General features: G+C 41.4%; 1 protein-coding gene and 1 non-coding gene across 3 annotated transcripts; both read right to left on the bottom strand.

Annotated features, from left to right (window-relative positions):
- Positions 1–9,211: 9,211 nt before the first annotated feature.
- TRNAL-AAG lies at positions 9,212–9,292 on the bottom strand. Its single transcript has one exon. It is a non-coding gene; the product is annotated as a tRNA-Leu (tRNA).
- A 1,417-nt stretch (positions 9,293–10,709) lies between these two features.
- On the bottom strand, positions 10,710–18,195 carry LOC109211939 (tropomyosin-like). Of its 2 annotated transcripts, none has more exons than XM_019375539.1 (14): positions 17,924–18,195; positions 16,447–16,574; positions 15,998–16,183; positions 15,827–15,895; positions 15,675–15,731; positions 14,094–14,147; positions 13,928–13,990; positions 13,590–13,652; positions 12,965–13,129; positions 12,694–12,849; positions 11,887–11,967; positions 11,715–11,776; positions 11,456–11,591; positions 10,710–11,083 (listed from the first exon to the last, which is right to left on the bottom strand). In XM_019375539.1, exons 1-13 carry the CDS (start codon positions 18,099–18,101, stop codon positions 11,477–11,479), a joined length of 1,377 nt encoding a protein of 458 aa, XP_019231084.1. In that variant the 5' UTR covers positions 18,102–18,195; the 3' UTR covers positions 10,710–11,083; positions 11,456–11,476. The 2 variants fall into 2 exon arrangements, with proteins under 2 accessions (XP_019231084.1, XP_019231085.1); XM_019375540.1 differs by having other exon boundaries at positions 11,476–11,591.
- Positions 18,196–22,247: the final 4,052 nt, after the last annotated feature.

The following is a 22,247-nucleotide window of genomic DNA, read 5'->3' as shown; positions in this document are numbered from 1 at the left end:
ACGGCCAAATCAATCCACAACGACCGCTTTCGCTTTCGAATTCGGCTCCAACTCAATCAAATCTATACAATAACGACTTAATTATATCAATATAAGCTAAACAAATCAACCCCAATGCCTAAATATAGATTACCAAGCTTTCTTCCAAAAATTCTAAAAATCGACCCCGGGCCCGCTTGGTCAAAACACGAGGTTCGAACCAAATTCATATCATCCATTCTCCTACGAGCCCGAATATACAATTTGCTTTCAAATTCGACCCCAAAACGAGGTCTAAATCAAGAAAAATTGAAAAGCCCTAACTCTACCCACTTTCCCCCAATTTCAACCCTAGATTACATGATTTGAGCTTAGGAATTTGATAAATGATGATGGAAAATGAAGGAGACAAGTTAAACAATACTTACCCAAGAAGCTTTGGTGAAGAAATGCTCTAGCAATCGCCTAGAAGCTTTAGAGAAGAAAGGGTTCGTGTATTTTTTGAATGAAACCCGTCACTGTTCTGTTTTTATGACTTAAAAATCGCTGGGTGAAAATACTCTACGCGTTCGCGACATGGGGGTCGCGTTCGCGATGAGTAGGGTCAGACAAGCATCGCGTTCGCGGGGGTAGGGGTGCGAACGCGAAGAAGGAAATATTGGGGTCCAAGGAGTTTGGCCTACGCGAACGCGTTGGCCTGTGCGCGAACGCGATGGGAAGGCGCTGGAGACCTACGCGAACGCGGTCCACCCATCGCGAACGCGAAGAAGGAAGGAGGGCTAGGCCCTCAGAACTCGATAACTCTACGCAATCGCGATGAAGGGATGCGAACGCGAAGGAGGGAGGAATCTGAAGCTTCGCGAACGCGAAGGTGATATCGCGAACGCGATGAAGGAATTTATTGTGCACCTGCTGCAGATTTTCTGCAATTTCACTAAGTTCAAAACCACCCCGAACACCTCCGAAAACACTCCCTAGCCCTCGGAGCTCCTAACCAATCACAGACACTAACTCAACCACACCCTACGAACTTAACCGTGCGATCAAATCGCCAAAATAACATCACGAACGAGGAATCAAACCTCAAAATCACTAGTTTTTCTTCAAACTTCATAAACTTTCAAATTTATAATTTCAAGTCCGGAACACGTCAAATGACGTCCAATTTCAACCAAATTTCACAGAAAGCGCTTAAACCATATATAAGTGTACCGGGCGCCGGAACCAAAATACGGGCCCGATACTAACACGTTCTAACCAATTTTCATTTCAAATTTCCTTAACAATTTCAGAAAAACAATTTCTTTTAAAAATTCATTTCTCGGGCTCGGGACCTCGGATTTCGATTCCGGGCATACGCCCGAGTCCCATATCTTTCTACGGACCCTCCGGGACCGTCAAATTACGGGTCCGGGTCCGTTTACCCAAAATGTTGACCAAAGTCAACTTTACTCATTTTAATACCAATTTTTTTTGCATTTTTCACAGAATATCACATACAAGCTTTCCGGCTACTCGCCCGGACTGCGCACGCAAATCGAGGCAACTAAAAATGAGGTTTTCATGGCCTCGGAAGCACGGAAAGAGAGAAAATAGGTGATGACCCTTTGGGTCGTCACATTCTCCACCTCTAAAATAACCGTTCGTCCTCGAACGGACAAAAGAAAGAAGTACCTGAGTCGGGAAATAGATGAGGATAACGGCTCCGCATATCAGACTCGAACTCCCAGGTCGATGCCTCAGGGGGCTGACCTCTCCACTGAACACAAACAGAGGGTAAACTCTTGGATCTCAACTGACGAACCTGCCGGTCTAGAATAGCTACCGGCTCCTCCTTATAAGATAAATCCTTGTCCAACTGGACAGTGCTGAAATCTAACACGTGGACTGGATCGCCGTGATACCTCCGAAGCATGGATACATGAAAGACTGGGTGCACGACTGATAAGCTAGGCGGCAATGCAAGTCTGTAAGCCATCTCTCCTACTCGATCAAGGATCTCAAATGGCCCGATGAACCTAGGGCTAAGCTTGCCCTTCTTCCCAAATCTCATCACTCCCTTCATAGGCGACACTCGGAGCAAGACCCGCTCACCAACCATGAAAGCTACATCTCGAACCTTACGATCTGCATAGCTCTTTTGCCTGGACTGAGCTGAACGAAGCCTATCCTGAATGATCCTGACCTTGTCCAAGGCCTCCTGAACCAAATTCGTACCTATCAACCGAGCCTCTCCCGGCTCAAACCACCCAATCGGAGACCGACACCGCCTACCATATAAGGCCTCATAAGGAGCTATCTGGATGCTCGAATGGTAGTTGTTGTTGTAGGCAAACTCCGCTAAAGGCAAGAACTGATCCCACGAACCTCCAAAGTCAATAACACAAGCCCGGAGCATATCCTCCAAAATCTAAATAGTCCGCTCGGACTGACCGTCCGTCCGANCCAACTCTAAATCATGCACTGGATAATTCTTCTCATGAATCTTCAACTGCCTCGAAGCATAGGCAATAACCTTGCCACCCTGCATCAACACTGCACCAAGCCCAATATGGGAAGCATCACAATAGACTGTATAAGGCCCTGATCCAGTGGGCAAAACCAACACCGGTGCCGTAGTCAGAGCTGTCTTGAGCTTCTGAAAGCACGCCTCACACTCGTCCGACCATCTGAACTGGGCACCCTTCTGGGTCAACCTGGTCATCGGGGCTGCAATGGACGAAAACCCCTCCACAAACCGACGGTAGTAGCCTGCCAACCCAAAGAAACTCCGAATCTTTGCAGCTGATGCTGGTCTAGGCCAGCTCTTGACTGCCTCAATCTTCTTCAGGTCCACCTGAATACCCTCTACTGATACAACGTGACCCAAAAATGCTACTGAACTCAGCCAGAACTCACATTTGGAGAACTTGGCATATAACTGACTATCCCTCAGAGTCTGAAGAACCACCTTAAGGTGCTGCTCGTGCTCCTCCTGGCTGCGGGAGTACACCAAAATATCATCAATAAAGACTATCACGAACATGTCCAAATATGGCTTGAACACTCGGTTCATCAACTCCATGAATGCTGCTGGGGAATTGGTCAACCCAAATGACATGACCAAGAACTCATAATGCCCATACCGAGTACGGAAAGCTGTCTTAGGGACATCGGATGCCCTAATCCTCAACTGATGGTAGCTAGATCTCAAGTCAATCTTGGAAAATACCCTGGCACCCTGAAGCTGGTCGAACAAATCATCAATCCTCGACAGCGGATACTTATTCTTAATCGTTACCTTGTTCAACTGCCGGTAATCTATGCACATCCTCATCGATCCGTCCTTCTTCTTGACAAATAACACCGGCGCGCCCCAAGGCGAAACACTGGGTCTGATAAAACCCTTCTCTAGCAAATCTTGAAACTGGTCCTCTAACTCCTTCAGCTCCGGCGGGGCCATACGATATGGCGGGATAGAAATAGGCTGGGTGCCCGGAGCCAAATCAATATAGAAATCAATATCCTTGTCGGGTGGCATACCCGGCAGGTCTGAGGGGAAAACATCTGGAAACTCCCGGACAATGGGCACAGAATCTATAGGAGGAACCTCGGCACTGGAATCACGAACATAGGCCAAATAGGCCAGATACCCCTTCTCGACTATAAGTCGAGCCTTCACGTACGAAATGACGCTGTGGGTGGAATAACCTGGAGTGCCTCTCCACTCTAAACGAGGCATATCTGACAACGCTAAGGTCACAGTCTTGGCATGGCAATCCAAGAAAGCGTGATAGGGTGATAGCCAATCCATACCCAATATGATATCGAAGTCCACCATATCTAAGAGTAACAAGTCTACACGGGTCTCAAGAACCCCAATCACTACAACGCACGAACGATGGACTCGGTCGACCACGATAGAGTCACCCACCGGCGTAGACACATACACAGGAATACCCAAAGCATCACTAGGCATGACCAAGCATGGTGTGAAATAAGACGAAACATATGAATATGTAGACCCTGGATCAAATAGTACCGAAGCATCTCGATCACAAACCAGAACCGTACCTGTAATGACTGCATCTAAAGCCTCAGCCTCGGGCCTAGCCTGAAGAGCATAACAACGGGGTTGGCCCCCACTAACCTGAGCTGTGTCCCTAGGTCGATCTGCTGCTAGCTGACCTCCGCCCCTGGCGGTCTGAGCTCCATCTCTATGACCTCTGTCTCCACCTCTAGTACCTCTACCCCCGCCTCTAACTGGCTAGGCGGCCTGTGGAACATCTGGTGCCTGAATCATAGGACGGGGACCCTGCTGCTGAGAACCTCTCGAAGCTCGAGGGCAATACCTAGCAATGTGCCTAGTGTCGCCACAAGTGAAACAAGCCCGCGGTGGACGGCCCTGGAAACTCTGAAGCGGTGGCGCACTGATGGGAGCTGACGGTGCACTGAATGGCCGCTGATCAGAATGATGCCCACAGAAACCACGATCACCTGGGGCACCCTGAGAAACCTGGAGGGCTGACTGGAAGGGCCTAGAAGGCTGACCCCTATCATAAGAATCCCTGCCTCCAGATAAGGCACCGCTGAATAGGCCTGACTGACGGGGTCTCTTGTCTGCTCTATAACCACCCCCTGTGGCAATACTATCTCGATCCTCCGGGCCACGTTGGCCGCCTCCTGAAAAGTAATACCACTCCCTACCTCTCTGGCCATCTGAAGACGAATAGGCTGGATCAAACCATCAATAAATCTCCTCACCCTCTCCCTCTCAGTGGGGAGTATGACAAGAGCATGGCGAGCTAGATCGATAAACCTGGTCTCATACTGAGTGACCGTCATAGAACCCTGCTGGAGGTGCTCAAACTGCCTCCGATAATCATCCCTCTGAGTAACGGGGAGAAACTTCTCCAGGAACAACTCTGAAAACTGATCCCAAGTCAAAGACGGCGACCCTGCTGATCTGGCTAAACAAAAATCCCTCCACCAAGTCTTGGCGGATCCAGATAGGCGAAATGCAGCAAATCAACTCCATTGGACTCAACAATGCCCATGTTCCGAAGAACCTCTTAGCAGCTATATAAGAAATCCTGGGGGTCCTCAGAAGAAGTACTGCTGAATGTAGTAGGGAAGAGCTTGGTGAACCTGTCCAACCTCCACAAAGCATCTGCAGACATAGCCGCGCCATCGCCGGTCTGAGCAACTACCCCCGGCTGAGCTGCCATAGCTGGCTGAACCACTGGAATCTGTCCCTGGGGAACTACCTGCTCCGGAGTACGTGCAACAGGAGTTTGGGCTCCTCCTCCAGCCTGAGAGGTGGCTGGTGCTACAGGAAGGAATCCTGCTCGGGTGACACTCTCCATGAGGCCCACCAACCGGACCAAAGTGTCGTGAAGAACTGGGGTCGCAATAAACCCCTCTGGGACCTGAGCTGGGCCCACCAGAACTGCTGCGGCTGGGGCCGGAACCTCCTCGTCAATGCCAACCTGAGGCTCCGCCACTGGTGCTGCTGCTCGGGGCTGAACTCTGCCCCTACCTCAGCCTCTAGCACGGCCTCGTCCTCTGCCCCTAGCGGGAGCTGCCTGGGGCTCGGACTGCTGATAAGTAGATGAGGAAGCGCGTGTTCTTGCCATCTACGAAAGAACAGAGTAGAAATTCAATTAGCATTGAGAAACAGAACCGCACGACAAGAAAGAACAATGTGAAACTTTTCCTAACTCTGTAGCCACTGGGGGATAAATACAGACGTCTCCGTACCGATCCTTCAGACTCTACCAAGTTTGTTCGTGAGTTGTGAGACCTATGTAACCTAGAGCTCTGATACCAGCTTGTCACGACCCGAATTGCCCACCCTCGGAAGTCGTGATGGCGCCTACTCGTAGAAGCTAGGCAAGCCAAATTTAGTTTTTTTTTCCTTTAATAAACAATCCCTCGACAATAATATTTAAACAATGAAAATCAACAATAATAAGCGGAAGTCTTAAATTTAAATAGCTAAGCAAGATACTGAATTTCAACATAATCTCTACCCCGGATCTGGAGTCACATGCTCACGAACATCTAAGGAATACTAAATACAAGGTCTGAAAGAAACATAAATCTATTTATCCCGAATACAAAGAGATGACAGTCTAATGTAGGGATAGAAGGGAGACACTGGGCCTGCGAACGCCTGCAAGGCTACCTCGGGTCTCTCCGGACTGGAAGTATGCTCCCGAACTAAAGCTGCTGCTGCTCGAAACCTGGACCTGTGCAAAAATACACAGAGTGTAGCATCAGCACAACCGACCCCATGTGCTGGTAAGTGTCTAGCCTAACCCCGGCGAAGTAGTGACGAGGCTAGACTGGACACCACATAAACCTGTGCAGATATGTATACAAATACAACAGAAAATAGCAAGAACATAACAATTAAGCTGGGGAGGGGAGCATGCTTCAGGGGTAAGTTAGAAACAAATATCAGGAATAATGGTACGTACATCTACAGTTTAACTTCTAGCAATAATGAAAAGACAAGGCAACTTTCATATTTAAATCATCTTGTTGCAGGCGTGCAACCCGAACCCAGTTCTCAACATCTCGTGGTAGGCGTACCACCCGCTCCCATTTCAATATCACTTGTGGTAGGCGTACCACCCGCTCCCATTTCAATATCACTTGTGGTAGGCGTACCACCCGCTCCCTTTTCAATATCACTTGTGGTAGGCGTACCATCCGCTCCCTTTAATTTCAACACAATACACAATACAATCCCGGCAAGGGAACAATCAAAGTAATACTCTTCCCGGCAAGGGAACAATAACAACAAGTCAAACATCCCGACAAGGGAGAGTCAGCTATAACCAATCCTATTCAATTTCTTCCCGGCACAACTAATATCAATATTTAATCACAACGTTCATAGGAGCAAACAAAGGTACACAATTATCAAGTTAAGACTCACGGTCATGCTTGACACCGACGCATGGATACTCGTCACCATGCCCATACGTCGTGTTCAACACAAACAAGTAGCAAATATGACTCAACTCCTAATCCCTCAAGCTAGGGTTAAACCAAACACTTACCTCAACTTTCACGGCCAAATCAATCCACAACGATCGTTTTCCCTTTCGAATTCGGCTCCAACTCAATCAAATCTATACAATAACAACTTAATAATATCAATATAAGCTAAACAAATCAACCCCAATGCCTAAATATAGATTCCCAAGCTTTCTTCCCAACATTCCAAAAAACGACCCCGGGCCCGCTTGGTCAAAACACGAGGTTCGAACCAAATTCATATCACCCATTCTCCTACGAGCCCGAATATACAATTTGCTTTCAAATTCGACCCCAAAACGAGGTCTAAATCAAGAAAAATTGAAAAGCCCTAACTCTACCCACTTTCCCCCAATTTCAACCCTAGATTACATGATTTGAGCTTAGGAATTTGATAAATGATGATGGAAAATGAAGGAGACAAGTTAAACAATACTTACCCAAGAAGCTTTGGTGAGGAAATGCTCTAGCAATCGCCTAGAAGCTGTGGAGAAGAAAGGGTTCGTGTATTTTTTGAATGAAATCCGTCACTGTTCTGTTTTTATGACTTAAAAATCGCTGGGTGAAAATACTCTACGCGTTCGCGACATGGGGGTCGCGTTCGCGATGAGTAGGGTCAGACAAGCATCACGTTCGCGGGGGTAGGGGTGTGAACGCGAAGAAGGAAATATTGGGGTCCAAGGAGTTTGGCCTACGCGAACGCGTTGGCCTGTGCGCGAACGCGATGGGAAGGGGCTGGAGACCTACGCGAACGCGGTCCAGCCATCGCGAACGCGAAGAAGGAAGGAGGGCTAGGCCCTCAGAACTCGATAACTCTACGCGATCGCAATGAAGGGATGCGAACACGAAGGAGGGAGGAATCTGAAGCTTCGCGAACGCGAAGGTGATATCGCGAATGCGATGAAGGAATTTACTGTGCACCTGCTGTAGATTTTCTGCAATTTCACTAAGTTCAAAACCACCCCGAACACCTTCGAAAACACTCCCGAGCCCTCGGGGCTCCTAACCAATCACACACACTAACTCAACCACACCCTACGAACTTACTCGTGCGATCAAATCGCCAAAATAACATCACGAACGAGGAATCAAACCTCAAAATCACTAGTTTTTCTTCAAACTTCATAAACTTTCAAATTTAGAATTTCAAGTCCGGAACACGTCAAATGACGTCCAATTTCAACCAAATTTCACAGAAAGCGCTTAAACCATATATAAGACTTGTACCGGGCGGCGGAACCAAAATACGGCCCCGATACTAACAGGTTCTAACCAATTTTTCTACGGGCTCTCCGGGACCGTCAAATCATGGGTCCGGGTCCGTTTACCCAAAATGTAGACCAAAGTCAACTTTACTCATTTTAATACCAATTTTTTTTGCATTTTTCACAGAATTTCACATACAAGCTTTCCGGCTTCTCGCCCGGACTATGCACGCAAATCGAGGCAACTAAAAATGGGGTTTTCATGGCCTCGGAAGCACGGAAAGAGAGAGAAAACAGGTGATGACCCTTTGGGTCGTCACAGTGACCCCCCCTCCTCCAATTTTTTCCTAGATTAGAGATGTTACTAGCATTATATTTTTGTCTTTAGCATATTTATTGAGGGGTACTTCTTAACGTGGTGCGCGATAGAGAATGGGAATGGAAGAAAAGGAAAGGATATTATAGTATGTTTTATGCACAAAATAAGGAAAGGACATCTATGTTATTTTTGAAGGTTAAGATGTTTTCTTTCGACATCAATTATAATTTTAAAGTAGAATGTTTCACCCATTTCTTAATTTTTTGTCTCTCGTCACTATAATAATTCGCTTCAAGGTTCTATATAAAAAGTAAAGAACGTCCTAATTGAATAATTGATAATTAAATGCACTTGACGGATCAATGCCTAAGGTACAATACTGTAAGAACAATTCTAATATTTTCCGGTTAAGTACAACTTTGATGGTAGAATCGTGCTATGAGCGAAAAGTAATAGTGAATTCAGATTTTATTCGCAATTATCAAAACTGACCTTATGAGCATAAGGAATCATATTAAATATGGATATTAATTTTTACAAACAAATAAAAAAGAATGTTTTTTGTAATCATAAGGTATGGAATTTCACTTGTGAAGCCTATAGTAAAAAAAGCTTTTGCTTATTTTTCCTTTCTATTTTGCTTATGTAGACCTAAGGTAAGAGAGGGAATAAAAAGTCACTGTGTTGAGAGTGGGATTTGAACCCACGCCCTTTCGGACCAGAACCTTAATCTGGCGCCTTAGACCAACTCGGCCATCTCAACATCTGTAGCTGGAAATGTTACATTTCTATAATATCCATCAATATACGATCCTTATAAAGGAATTGAACCTGGTAACCTTTTTTTTATTTTTATTTTTAATTAAAGTACTTTAACACTACCATTTTTACACTGACAGTATAATTGTTTTTTTTACTCGTTCGCTGTAATTTGACTAGCTAGCCAAAAAAAAAAAAGGCACATATCTGGCTCGTTAACATTAGAGAAGAAAAACTCCTAGCTCAGACATCTGAACCTATGTTACGCAGATTTTTCAAAATGTTATCGTACTTGTGCCGGATCATAAAAAAATACCTTACTTTTGGAGGATCGGATTGGCATCAAACTACTTTTTTGAAGAGTCCGAGCAACATAGTCTCTTATTGTAAAACTATCCTTTCGACTTGTAATATCCAATAAAATAAACCTATTTAATATGCTGATCAAACTATATGATCTAATATAAACATAGCTAATGGATATGAGTACCAATTTTCTTTTTCTAAGAGCGGCATAAAGAAGGGAGTCTTGGTGTAATTTGTAAAGTTGCTACCATGTGACCCGGAGGTCACGAGTTCGATCCGTGGAAGCAACCACTTGCATAAATTTAGAGTAAGGCTGCGTACAATAGACTTTTGTAGTCCGATCCATCGCGGAACACCTCACATAGCGGGAGCTTAGTGCACCGGGCTGCCCTAGCAGTGGTCATATAATATGGAGGAAAAGGGACAGTACATGGTGTGTCTTGTCAAATGGTTGGTAGGTGGGGAAAATGTTTGCTTATTAATCACTACAAGTTATTACTTTATGATTAGCCAAATCAATATTTAAGTGCATTTGTAATGCATTGAGTGAGCTTATTTGAGGTTTTTGCTCATACATCCACTATTTTAGTAACCTTTACATTCTGCTTCCTTGCATGTGCTACTTGGAGAGTAGATGAAAAGCAGAAAGTTGTAAATAGTTTTCCTTTTCTCTTATTTGATATGCAAGGTTGAAAAGAAGAGAATAAGAAACTATACCAAATAATAATATTATTAATAACTCGTCTTTTACATGAGTTGAGCTTAAATAAAAAAGTAAAAATTTCATAAAGCCGATGCCTATAAAAATAATATTTTTTTTTGTTAGCCGTACCCCAAGGCGTGTGATGTTGGCAGCTTACCCAATACAAGCATCAATAGCTGATTCCACGGCTCGAACCCATGATCTAGGCCATACGGAGACAACTTTACTGTTGCTCCAAGACTCTCCTTCAATTATTTTAGCAGGTTGGCTGCATATTTTTTTTTTTTTTTTGATATATAACTAGTTTCACTTATTATAAGCGGTTACTTATAGTTATTTTTTAAATGACTAGATAGTGTAAAAGTTTGTTTACACTGTTAGTGTATAAAATGTAAACTCCATGGACAATTAGTGTACTTAAGACATGGCCATGAGAAAGTCAATTACAAACTTGAGTACAAACCAATGCTTGTTTTGCACTCTGCTTGAAACCTGATACAATTTCATATACTCCTAAAAATACATCAAAAAGATATACTCACTATCACTTTAGTATAAATAACAGAGTTTTCTACAGGAAAATACAGGAAAAATGAAACTATCCAATGCCGAAGCTGTGATACACCAACACAAAAATTTTCAAACCTAAGTTTTTTGTTGTATCCTCATTTTGGCTTTATACACATCACAAGAAAAAACCTAAGGCAAGAGCTCTAGAAACAAAGAAAAAGAATTTGTTGACAGACTTAAAGCTCCAAATGCCCAGGGAGAAACAGGACAGCCAATCTGCCAAGGAGAAAACAATCCAGAGATCAGACGCCAAGCGGTAAAGGACAAGAAAACAAACAAGAATGAAGCACACGTTGGCGATGAGAAAGGCGTTTTATGCTCTCTTATCGAGAAACTGCAAATTCATGGAGCCAAAGTACAATGTCCATCAGTATATCACTATGAATCTTCAAAGCATTTCTCAGAGAGCACGTAAACAACGAGCCAAGCTACCGCCATCAGCTTATGATTTTCAAACCTAATACCATAAATTTGCTCTCTTCCTTCTCACACGGGATAAAGCGCATGCATATCCAATACAAGACAGCCGCATCCATATAGTAATCAATGCCAATTAAATAAGAAAAGGGAATAGATGAAAAATGCTACCCGTGAACTGTAAAGCGTGCCTTAGTTTTGATGAACAAAGTCAACTTCAGTTGCACTTTTTTCCGGATGCCCCCTCTTGGCCTTACGTCGTGAATGGTGTGAACTACCAGTGGAATCGGAATCCTTTGCTTTTGTGCTGCAACATACAATTTAATAAAGAGAACTTTGAGCCTCACACAGTGAAATAAGTTCATGAAATAATTTGCACAATGATATAATCTCTACTTAAGAAAATGAGGAACAGAGTAGATGTACTAACCAGAAGATGGAAGACAAAAGTTTGAACATAATTATAATGGGCAAAGCCAACAATGCCGAGGCCTACAGCACATAAAAAGTCCACCAATTTTACAATTTATCGGATATTAAATTGAAGGAAAAAGAGGAGACATGAAGGACTACGCGAATGAAGTATGCAAACAGATACATACCGCAAACCAAACCAGCTCCTTTGTCGCAAGAGATCTTGTAACATCATGCTTCTCTAGTGTTTCTTTGACTGTGCCTTGAAGCTTCATAGGATATCAGACGGAGTTTACAATTGGTGGATCAAAAGAATAATATGATACTCCCTCTATCCCAATTTATGTGTCACAGTACGGATTTCGAGAGTCAAACTTCTTAATTTTGACCCTGAATTTGGATATAGAATTTAATTTTTTTTTTTGAAATAAAATTTATGTATTTGAAAATTACAAAAAAATATAAGCCACAATAATTAACAATTCAAAATATTTAAAAGACATGAAAAAATCGCGATCAAAGAAAAACTCGGTTGACTCTGAAAATGCAAACACCAGCCACATAAATTGGGATGGAGGGAGTAGTAATACACACACACACACACACACACACACACACACACACACATATCTATAAGGGCATTTACTACTTCAACCAGAGCATTTGAATTGTAAATATCAGAAACCAGAAATGTAACCTACTTATCGCTTCTGACAGTAAATCCAGAGCATTGAGCAAGTAATGACCTCGGCCAAGAATACGAACTTAATGTTGCCAAATCCAATGAGTTAATGTTGATATTAAAAATCCAAAGGAAGAAATACGGGTAATATTTCTAAAGGTAGAAAATGATGACATTCTTAAACTATAGGAATATCCAAATATTATGCATAAGTTATCGAGGTCGTAGTAGAAATGTGGAATCTAAAGGGGGAGAAGATACATCTGCATGAGATCATATTTCAGGGATTAATGTCTCGTTAACTTTCTCATACCTGATCATGGTATGTAGTTGCAGACTCAAGGAACTTCCCATAATGATGAACCGCCACCTCTGTGTACGGCTTGACAGCAACACGAACTTTTTCAACATGTGGTTTTGCAGCAGTGGCGACGTCATCAATGTACGGCTTGCTGAATTTCTTAATTTCCTGTCAGAAATCATTCTTTGTTCAGGGATGACAGACTTAAAGGTAGGACTATGCATTTATAAATGTATGACAAGATCGGGAAAATATTATTCTTAAGCGGACTGGGAAACGCTACCTGAACATGAGGAGTTGCTAGTTCTTGAACCTTGATGATATGTGGAGTTATGGCGCCTTTAGATGTCTCGTAAATTTCAAGAGCTCTTGTAGTTAGCAATTCTATATGTGGCTCAGCGTTAGTGGAAATCACCACCCACTTCTCCTTCGCAGCTGGTATCCATTGCTTCAAACAGTAGAGTATAGATTTGTATGATTACTTGTTCAGTACACAGGGCTTTTCAAATCAATCTAGTTTGAATTTTGAGAGAATTTCTTCAATTTTGAAGAAAAAGTTAAGCAACAATATCTGCAAATACTCACATCCTCATTCACAGCAGTTGAATTAACTATATAATATAGTATATAACAATATAAACACAACAACTACGCCTCAATCCCAAACAAGCAGAGGTCGGCTATATGATTCCTTCACTGACCATGTCGCTCCATTTAAGCTCATCAGTGGCCAATATTATACAAAATAAAAATAAAGAAGTGCTAGAATACCTTTATATAATGATAACAAATAAAAACTACAACAATGTAAAATAAAGAATTCACAACTTCTTTGCAAGGTCAGTGGAATTTTTAAACTATAAGTGAATGAAACAATTTTATATAGGAAATTGCAAAGCTTGGCTTACTGTTTTGATTGTTTCCACATGTGGTGCAGCCCATGTTTCAGCTTGGGCCTTCTTTTCAGTAGCCTAAAAAGCAAATAAAAGAGATAAGCAGGTTAAACTAGAAGAGATAACGCAGCCCCTAGAAGCCCGTCTAGGGGTTCGGCCGAACTCAATAGTTTTTGCCCAAACAGTGTATGTGTTAAGATATCCATTAAATATGTAGAAAGTATTAAATTTGGAAGCCAGTTATTAGCACTTTGAATCATCGTTCTAAAATCCAAAACCTATAAATGTGAAATCCTTGCACCGTCTCTGCGCAGCCTACTGGGATTATATCGAACAGCCAAAAAACAATGTACCTTCTGTATCACTATGTCCATAGCAGGTTTTCCGTGCTCCATCCAGTGCTTCTCCATAATAGACTGCAGTTAACAACAAAATCAGAAATCAGCATAGAATCATGTTACATGTGATTGTTGTTCCAACTTTGGAAGTTCTAATAAAACATGATGTTGATCCAAATACCTGGAAATGAGTCAAACGAACGACAAGCCAAGGTGGAAGCCATGCACCATGCACCTAAATTTTCAGAAAAGAAAAGAAAATATTACCAGGCATGCAGGATGATTCACAGAAATCTTACTACGGCAAGAAGCAAATATTAAAACAAGGCATACTCATCATATAAACCCTATTTTGCAAAAGTACTGTACTTCCGCCTTTCAGGTTTTCAGGCATTACTTGGCATAAGGAGCGTCTGGTAGAAAAAGAATGATGCAAATGACGAAATTGTTACCTCTAATAACTAACACTGCTGCATCATCACATTCAAATTTCGAAATTCTCCAATCCCTCTCTTTGATTAAAGATCTAGTATCGGGGAATTATTGTATTCAAATTTCTTGCCTTTCTTCATTTGTTTTTTTTATCTGAGGTTACTACAGAAATAGCTTGGTGGGAAGCATAACCAGGTTTCACATAGTCGAATTCTTAGAAGCAACAATGAATCAACTAAATCCTTGTGGATCATTACCAACAAAATGTGCAACCAAACCAAATTACTACATACTAAAGCTCGACGGACAAACCGAGCCAAAAGGAATACCAAATTAACAACTATAAAACCATCATTTCTTCCCTTAAAATTGTTGAAGACATAATTAAGCAAAGTGTAGTCTCTGTTTCTCTCTGCAAGATTAAATTTTTGAATGAGTGGTCACCCACTTCAACATGGTATCCGAGCAGTAGGGTCCTGAGCTCACATCTCATTGCCACAGTTCAGCCAAAATATTTCCACATGAGTCGCTCATGAAAAAGAATAAAAGTCGCACGCGAGGAAGCGCGTTGAGGACATCATTAAGTAAATAAAAAGTGTACTCTCTTTGACAGCTTAAACGTTTGTATGAAGTGGTTAAATAATTCAACAAAAAATCACCGGCCAGTCCAATGCTTGGCACCCCAGAAAGTTAGAAATTTAACTAAAAGGCGCAACATAGGGAAATATTAGTTATTCTCATGAAAATCCCATGCATATAGAGTACATGAGGCCATCACATACTAACCATAGAATACATAAATTGGTGTATGCTAGCTACCATCAATAGAAAAATTAACTCCACACATGCTCGATCTGGCTAGGAATAATAAAAAAGAACAAGGGCTAGCTGATTCTAGATCAATATCAATAAAAAAAAAGGTTCTAGCCAAGAGATTTTGAAAGCAGTCTCTTTTACATAGAGTTAAAAAAGCCAAGCCAATTGTTTCCTTGCTGCTGATGTCACCACCAACAGCACCATCCTTTATTTCTAAACATACTTGATACCACCAGCACACAGATATCCCCAGTTTTACTCTGATTGAACCTTTAAAGACTAGCTAAACTATGAAATCAAAATGTCGTGGCAGAATAAAACAGGTAGCAATTGTAGGGTAACAGGTTGAAGTTTTTACGAGGATCACAAGATTTCTAGTCCAACTGGGAGATTGGGACAAAGCAACGAATCAAAAGATCAGCAATTCCTCTCAGGAAGAGTAGTATATTCCCGGCATTGATATGATAAGATGCATGCAGCTCGAGAAATCAAGCATACACCAACTAGTTTTTACCTCTCCGAGCTGCTGAGTTTTTGACATGGCTTCAGATCTAGCTCTAATCATTTCCTCCTGAAAGAAGAGTATAAAATAGGAGATGTATTAGAAATTATATCCTACCATATAAATTTCAAAAGTTTTGAGTTGTGTTTTTATCAAGAGCATGCCTCAGCAATTTGAAGAGCTCGTTCAGTTTTTCTTAGTTTTGCCGTCTGCTCGTCAACGGTCTTTTGAAGCTGCATAAATCCAAAAGAATGTGAATGACATTATATGATTAGGCTAAATACTGCAGGTACCAAGACAAAAAAACTAAATTGCAGTTTCAGACAAGAGCTTACCTTCTCAACTTTTGAATTCAATTCAGTTACTCTCTCCTCTGCTTCATTTATTTGGGCTCCCAACTCTTTTTTCTCCTTATTCTTCATATCAACTTCTGTTTTCAGTTTATCGACTTGATTTTCTAGTTGATCAACTTGTGCATGAGCCTTTCTGACTTGCTCCTCAGCATCTAATGTACCTTTTTGCTGGGAAAACAAAAGATATAAGGGCAAGTTACACATTTGGCTGGTCGGCCAAAAATAATTACATCCGCTATCCAAATACTCAAAAAATATACATTGATTTATGTGCAAAATATCTATATTATACATTTGAATACAAAAAATATAAGTTTACTGGCTACTATCTTTTAGAGTGGCTATACTGTGTACTTTTCCCAAGATAAAAACTATAAGCATAGGTGCTACAGAAAAAGCCAATACTAGTATGAGGAAGTTTGTTGACTCACTTGGAGAGAAGCAATCTCGGCTAGCAATGAGGCAATACTCTCTGATTTCTCTTTAATCATATTCTCCTTGTTAGCAATGACTTCATCCTTCCGTTTCAGTTCCACGGCCGTCTCCTCCACATTTGATTCTTCAAAAGGAAAAAACATTTTAGAGGACGTAAATATATCTCGTTAGTTATCTCTTTCATTTTACCAAAACTAATTAGCTCTAACATACAGCATTCAGTTTGGACTTCAATGTAGCCATTACTTGAACCGGTTTGAATAATATATGTAACTGAACAAAATTACTTACATTTCTCAGTCGTGTAATCTTGCATCGCCAACCCAAAATCTATTCTACCATCAAATTTAGCTCATCTTAACCAACCCAAAATCTGAAGGGGAGCCTTCGAAAACGGTAAAGTTGTCTCTGTGTGACCTATAGGTCACGGGTTCGAGACGTGGAAGCAGTCACTAATGCTTGCATTAGGGTAGACTGTCTATATCGCACCCCTTGGGGTGCGGCCCTTCCCCGTACCCTGCGTGAACGCAGAATGCCTTGTGCACCGGGTTGCCCTTTCTTTCTTTCCTTTCTTAACTAACCCAAAATCTATTCTATCTTCAATTCTAGCTCATCATTAACTCAATTCCCTAAAGATAAGAACTTTAACCAGTCAACCAAATTAAATCATCAAATTAACACTCTCAAAGAGTCCCTTGCATTACCAGATATGGGAATTAAGGTATAGCTTCCTATGACTGAAAAACAAATTTCCCCAAAAATATTTCCTTTCGTAAATTCATTTCCGCCTATTTGTTTACCTTGAATTATGGAAAATTCTCACTAATTATGAAGAAAAGTCATTTTCTTTTACCAATATCCCAGCTCTTACTTATTTTACCCAACTTATGGATATCATCATCAATCTTTATTAGTACTAAAAAATTACAACCAGAACATTATCATCCTATTCTATCCTCCATTTTAAATAATTATCTAAAACAATGGAAAATGTTCCAGAAAATGATCCTCCAATATTTTCCAATGCATAAAAGCTATTTGATCAGCTAATCCACATGGAAATTCAAGAAACACAAGTTCCAAAACACCCAAAAATATATAATCACAAACTAAACAAAACATTAAAAAAATGAAGAATTTTAAAACTAGCCCAAAGATTGAATCTTGGACTTAAGATGGTCCATTCTTTTGGGTTAGTTTTGAAATTTCCATTTCTTTTTAATAACGGTTGTGTCCTTGCCAGCTCGTGCGTACTATCCTCCTCCCTCTTAAACAACTATCCAACAAAACAATGGAAAATGTTCCAGAAAATATTTCTCAAGTCCAAAATATTATCCAATGCACCAAGAAAGCTAGAGTTTTGATCAGCTAATCCAAACTGAAATTCAAGAAACATAATTTCCAAAACACCCACAAAAAATGTAATCATAAACTAAACAAAACATTTAAAAAATGGGAAATTTCAAAACTAACCCAAAGATTGGATCTTGGACTTAAGTTGGTCCAATTCTTGAGAAGTGAAATCATGGGATCGAACATTTTCCACTTCATCATTATTCAAAGATGATTCAGCTTCAGCTTTGATCTGTGTAAAAATGAGTGCAATAAAAATGAAGAGAGTGAATAATATGACTCTAAATGATAATGCCATGATGAGGAACTCACAGCATAAGAAAACTTAAGGATCAGGTTATGATCAAGAAAGGAGCTTTTTTATGGGGGTTTTAAGACAATATATTTTTTTTAAAAAGTAGACTTTTTTAGGTAAGCTAAAAGCATATCTTGTTCGGACTTTCCGATCACGCCCAACTATGCCTTGTAAAAAAAAAGACTCTGCGGACGTTGCAAATATAACGCGAGTATTACGCCCAGGGTCGAATCCACAGAGAGTTAACCTATCAACCGCTATCTTCAGACCCACTAAGTCTTCAGAACCAGCTTCTCAAATATTCAAATTCTCAGTTGAGTGTTCTTTAATAACTAGCTTGCAAATAACTAAATGGCTGTAACTAAATAAAAAAAAAGGTTGTAAACAATTATGAGAAAAAAGCTAAGGCAATGATTTCCCCTATTGATGGAATCCCTTCTGTTTATGCTCATACAAATTTACCCACACATCTCTATCAATCATGAACGCTAATCTTACCGCAACTCTCTCCCGAGTAATTACAGTAATCTACTATTGCACTCTCCCGAGATACACTAGCTTGCTTTATTTAGCACAATTCAATTTAGATTGCACCCAAGACTTCGTTATTCCTAATCCCGCCTTTAAACCCGCAATTATAGATTCCTCTAATACTTTAGGAGTGGTGTTGTTCAACAATACCCTAAATATGCACTCTTTTCCAAGTTATGTACACTAAATAGGCACAGCTAATTGAGGATCCTATCAATTAACTACAACGAACACGAAGTTGAACAAATAAAGATTAAACTAGCAATTTGTATTCACACAAACAAGAAGTTCATCACCCAATAGGTTCCATCAAAGCCTTAGACAAGGAATTTAGCTACTCATGGCTATGGGAAAATAAACTAAGATAGAATTCATCATAAAAATCAAAAGTAAAGAAGAAAGATGTTTGGAGTATTCTCTCACAATGGTTTTCCTTGCTAAGAAACCCTAAAAATCAATACCTACTCTCTTGGGCGAAGTCTAATGTTTTAAATAGGGTTTAGGTCTAAAAATTCCGTATTTGACACTTTGACCCCTGAACTTTTCTGCGCCTGCCGCGGTTCTGCCGCGGTCGCGATAGAACCGCGGCCAATCACCCTCTCTGAATCTCTAAAGTTCTGAAGTTGCCTTCCACCGCGGTTCTGCCACGGTCGCGGTGGAACCGCGGTAGACCCAGTGCTCTGAATCTTCGGCCTGTTTTGCGTGGTTCACTTGGGAAATTTCACAGTTGGCCTCTTTTTCATCACTTTTAACTCCAAAACTGCTCCTTAGCGTTCCTTATACATATTTCACCTACAAATCATGAAAAGCACTAATAAGAGCATTTTGTTCTCACTTTTAGCATTAAAACTACACAAGAAGGTGATTATTTAAGGTGTGATTATAGTCAAATTCACCTATTATCAACACCCCACACTTAAACCTTTGCTCGTCCTCGAGCAAACTAAACCACACTTCTAGGCCTAACTGTTCAATGCATTGCCCCAATTTATGTCACACCTGCTATTATCAATGATCGACCTAAGCGGTGCACAATCATATCTCAAATGCAGACTCTCATGCCAAGACACACTTGTGTTCACTCTAATTACTCTAACAGAAGTGAAGACTCACTTTTTCTTCCTGAGTCACATGCCCTCACATAAACAAAATCTGAGAGAAATTCCACACACATAAAATTCAACAACAAGGAACCATATATAGAAAGAATTCACTCACTCTCAGCAAAGAGCATTCACATGCCACACAGACACACCATAAGCTTGCCCCAAGTGTAATACTCTACTAATCGAGCCATTCAGTCAAAGATCAAGAGGTCTTTATAGGTTGTAATGTAGGCTAAGGGACGGGTAGGATATATTTGGATATAGTGACTAACCTCCCTAAGCACTTTTAATACACACTTCTTTTTATTTTACCTTTATGCTCAACCCAATCATTACTCCACATTTTGTTTCACTTGTGACCCCCACTTTTCGTTAGGTACAACTGGCTGGTTCTTTTTTTTTTCTTTTCTTTTCTCTTTTTTTTCCAGATTTATTGTACACTTCCAGTTCACCAACCAGAACCTTCATTCTTGATTCCCCTTTTCTCTTTTTTTTTTTTTTTTAGTTCTCGCCCACCCCACACTTTGACTTTTGTATATTCTTTAGTGATTAAGTGCTTCTAGGAGGTAAGGGTTCAAACAATGAGCTTATTCAAACACAACGATTTATATTATTATAGGGTTATCAAAGAACAGGCTTCAGGCTCAAAAGGGGTTAACTATGGTAGTATGCACAGGTGGATTCTCAAGTATAAAGGGTTGCACAAAGAAATGCCTCAATCATCTCTAAGACCAAACGACTTCTATTTCGCTTTGCAAACACACAGGGCAAATTCTAGGTATCATATGCAGGCATAGGATGCAAGTAACAACTCACACACACTTAGCATGTAACTCATTCCGAATCAGTTCATCAGCACAATCATACGAGTGTTCAAGCCAGACAAGATGTGCAAAATTAAGGCATATATTATGAGTCCACAAACAAGCTTAGACCTTACACCCTTAGTTCGTTTTCTTTGCAAGTGTGCACATTTAGGGTTACACTCTGACATTCACCCATTTAATCCTAAAACTATAAAAGAAAAATCTACCTAACCCGGTTCAAGAAAAACCCTTGGAAAAGAACCGTGGTCAAAAGAAAAACCAAGGGGGAGGTACTACACTACCTAAAAGAAGAAAATAAAATAAAAAAAATTCTACATGGACTACTTCCCTCAAGAGTACTGTCCACATAGTCCGTCATCAGGAAGAGTCCTCTACAAGTTTTTTTTATTTTTATTTTTATTTTTTATTTTTTTTATTTTTATTTTATATATATGTATATCTGACTTTGACCCTCAAGAGACCCGTCAACAAGTGTCCGTCGTTGGGCCAAGTCAGCTACTCCTAATATAACTTACTCACATATGTACACCACATCTACTGCTAGCACACAACAACAGCTATATACAATTCAATACACATTTAGAGCAAGTCTCCCACCCCACACTTAAAATCATGGCATGTCCCCATGTCATATCAATACAGTAAAGAACAGAAGAGTGAGAAGACTTCCCTAAGACTCAATCCGAGTCGGAGACGGTGCTGGGGTCTACATGGCAAGCCCTCCCCAATGCGCGTAGCCAAGCCATAAACCGGCTCTCAGATCTAGCCTGCCTCTGTGACATGGCGTCCATCCGTGTGTGTAGACCATCCACCGAGGTGCGGAGATCCGCGACCTCTTCCTCCAAGGAGCGCAGCGTAGGCCGGGAGGACTGTGAGCGTGATAGATCTGCTCCAGAATGGGGGCGCTGAGAGGGCCCGGCACTGTCAACAGACCTCCTGGATGGTGCAACAGGGACCGGATCATCCTCCTCATCATCAATCTCAATTGTAGTGCGGGTGCTCCTGCCCACTCTGATGCTAGAAGCTTTGAAAGCTGCTTTGGGAGGCAAATCACCATCACCAGGGTTGGTAAGGGTGTTTCTCATCAAGCACAATGTGGTCACCAAGGAAGGGAAATAGAATCCCTTTGTCAGCAGTGGGCCCCGTAAGACCATTTCATCTCCAATTACCCGTGCCGCATCAAAATCCTTCCCTGTCACAAAGCACCAAGTCAACAGTGCCCTATTGAAGTTCACGTCCGTGGTATTGCTAGAAGGCAGGAACCTGCTACAGATAACAGTCAACCAACACTTGGCCAGGTGAGTGAAGGAGTTAGAGTTGAGGGTTATTTGGTCACGTATCCATATGGGCTGCCCCCCTGTGCAAAGTACATCCGTCATGACCTCCCATGTCACCCCGGGCCTGTCATGGTAATAGTCGACGTCACTGGTGAACGGAGGCAGCCGCAACACCCGGCGAATTGTTTGAATTTGAGCACTGACCACCATACCCCGAACAATCACCTCCCTACCCAAGTTCAATGGGCAATTGGCATAAAATTCACGAACTAGCATCTTGTTAACTGGTGCAGGGTCAGCAAATAAGAACTCCATTTCTCGCCTCCGTATCTCTTCATACATCTCCACTTTTTCGGCTCGGAGGGCTACCCGATCAATCGGGATTTCAGGAACTAAAAGTTTTGGTAG

This window comes from Nicotiana attenuata, unplaced genomic scaffold (genome assembly GCF_001879085.1).
Source record: "Nicotiana attenuata strain UT unplaced genomic scaffold, NIATTr2, whole genome shotgun sequence".
Lineage (NCBI taxonomy): Eukaryota > Viridiplantae > Streptophyta > Magnoliopsida > Solanales > Solanaceae > Nicotiana > Nicotiana attenuata.
Note: the sequence above shows the minus strand (reverse complement) of the source record. Positions and strands in the feature narration are given on the sequence as shown.

Excerpts from the sequence above, each read along its gene's own strand:
- LOC109211939 (XM_019375539.1), bottom strand. The coding sequence starts at position 18,101 with ATGGCATTATCATTTAGAGTCATATTATTCACTCTCTTCATTTTTATT. Across the intron at positions 13,991-14,093 it reads TTCGTTTGACTCATTTCCAG|TCTATTATGGAGAAGCACTG; the intron begins GTATTTGGATCA and ends TGTTAACTGCAG. Across the intron at positions 11,968-12,693 it reads CAACTACATACCATGATCAG|CTTCAAGGCACAGTCAAAGA; the intron begins GTATGAGAAAGT and ends TATCCTATGAAG.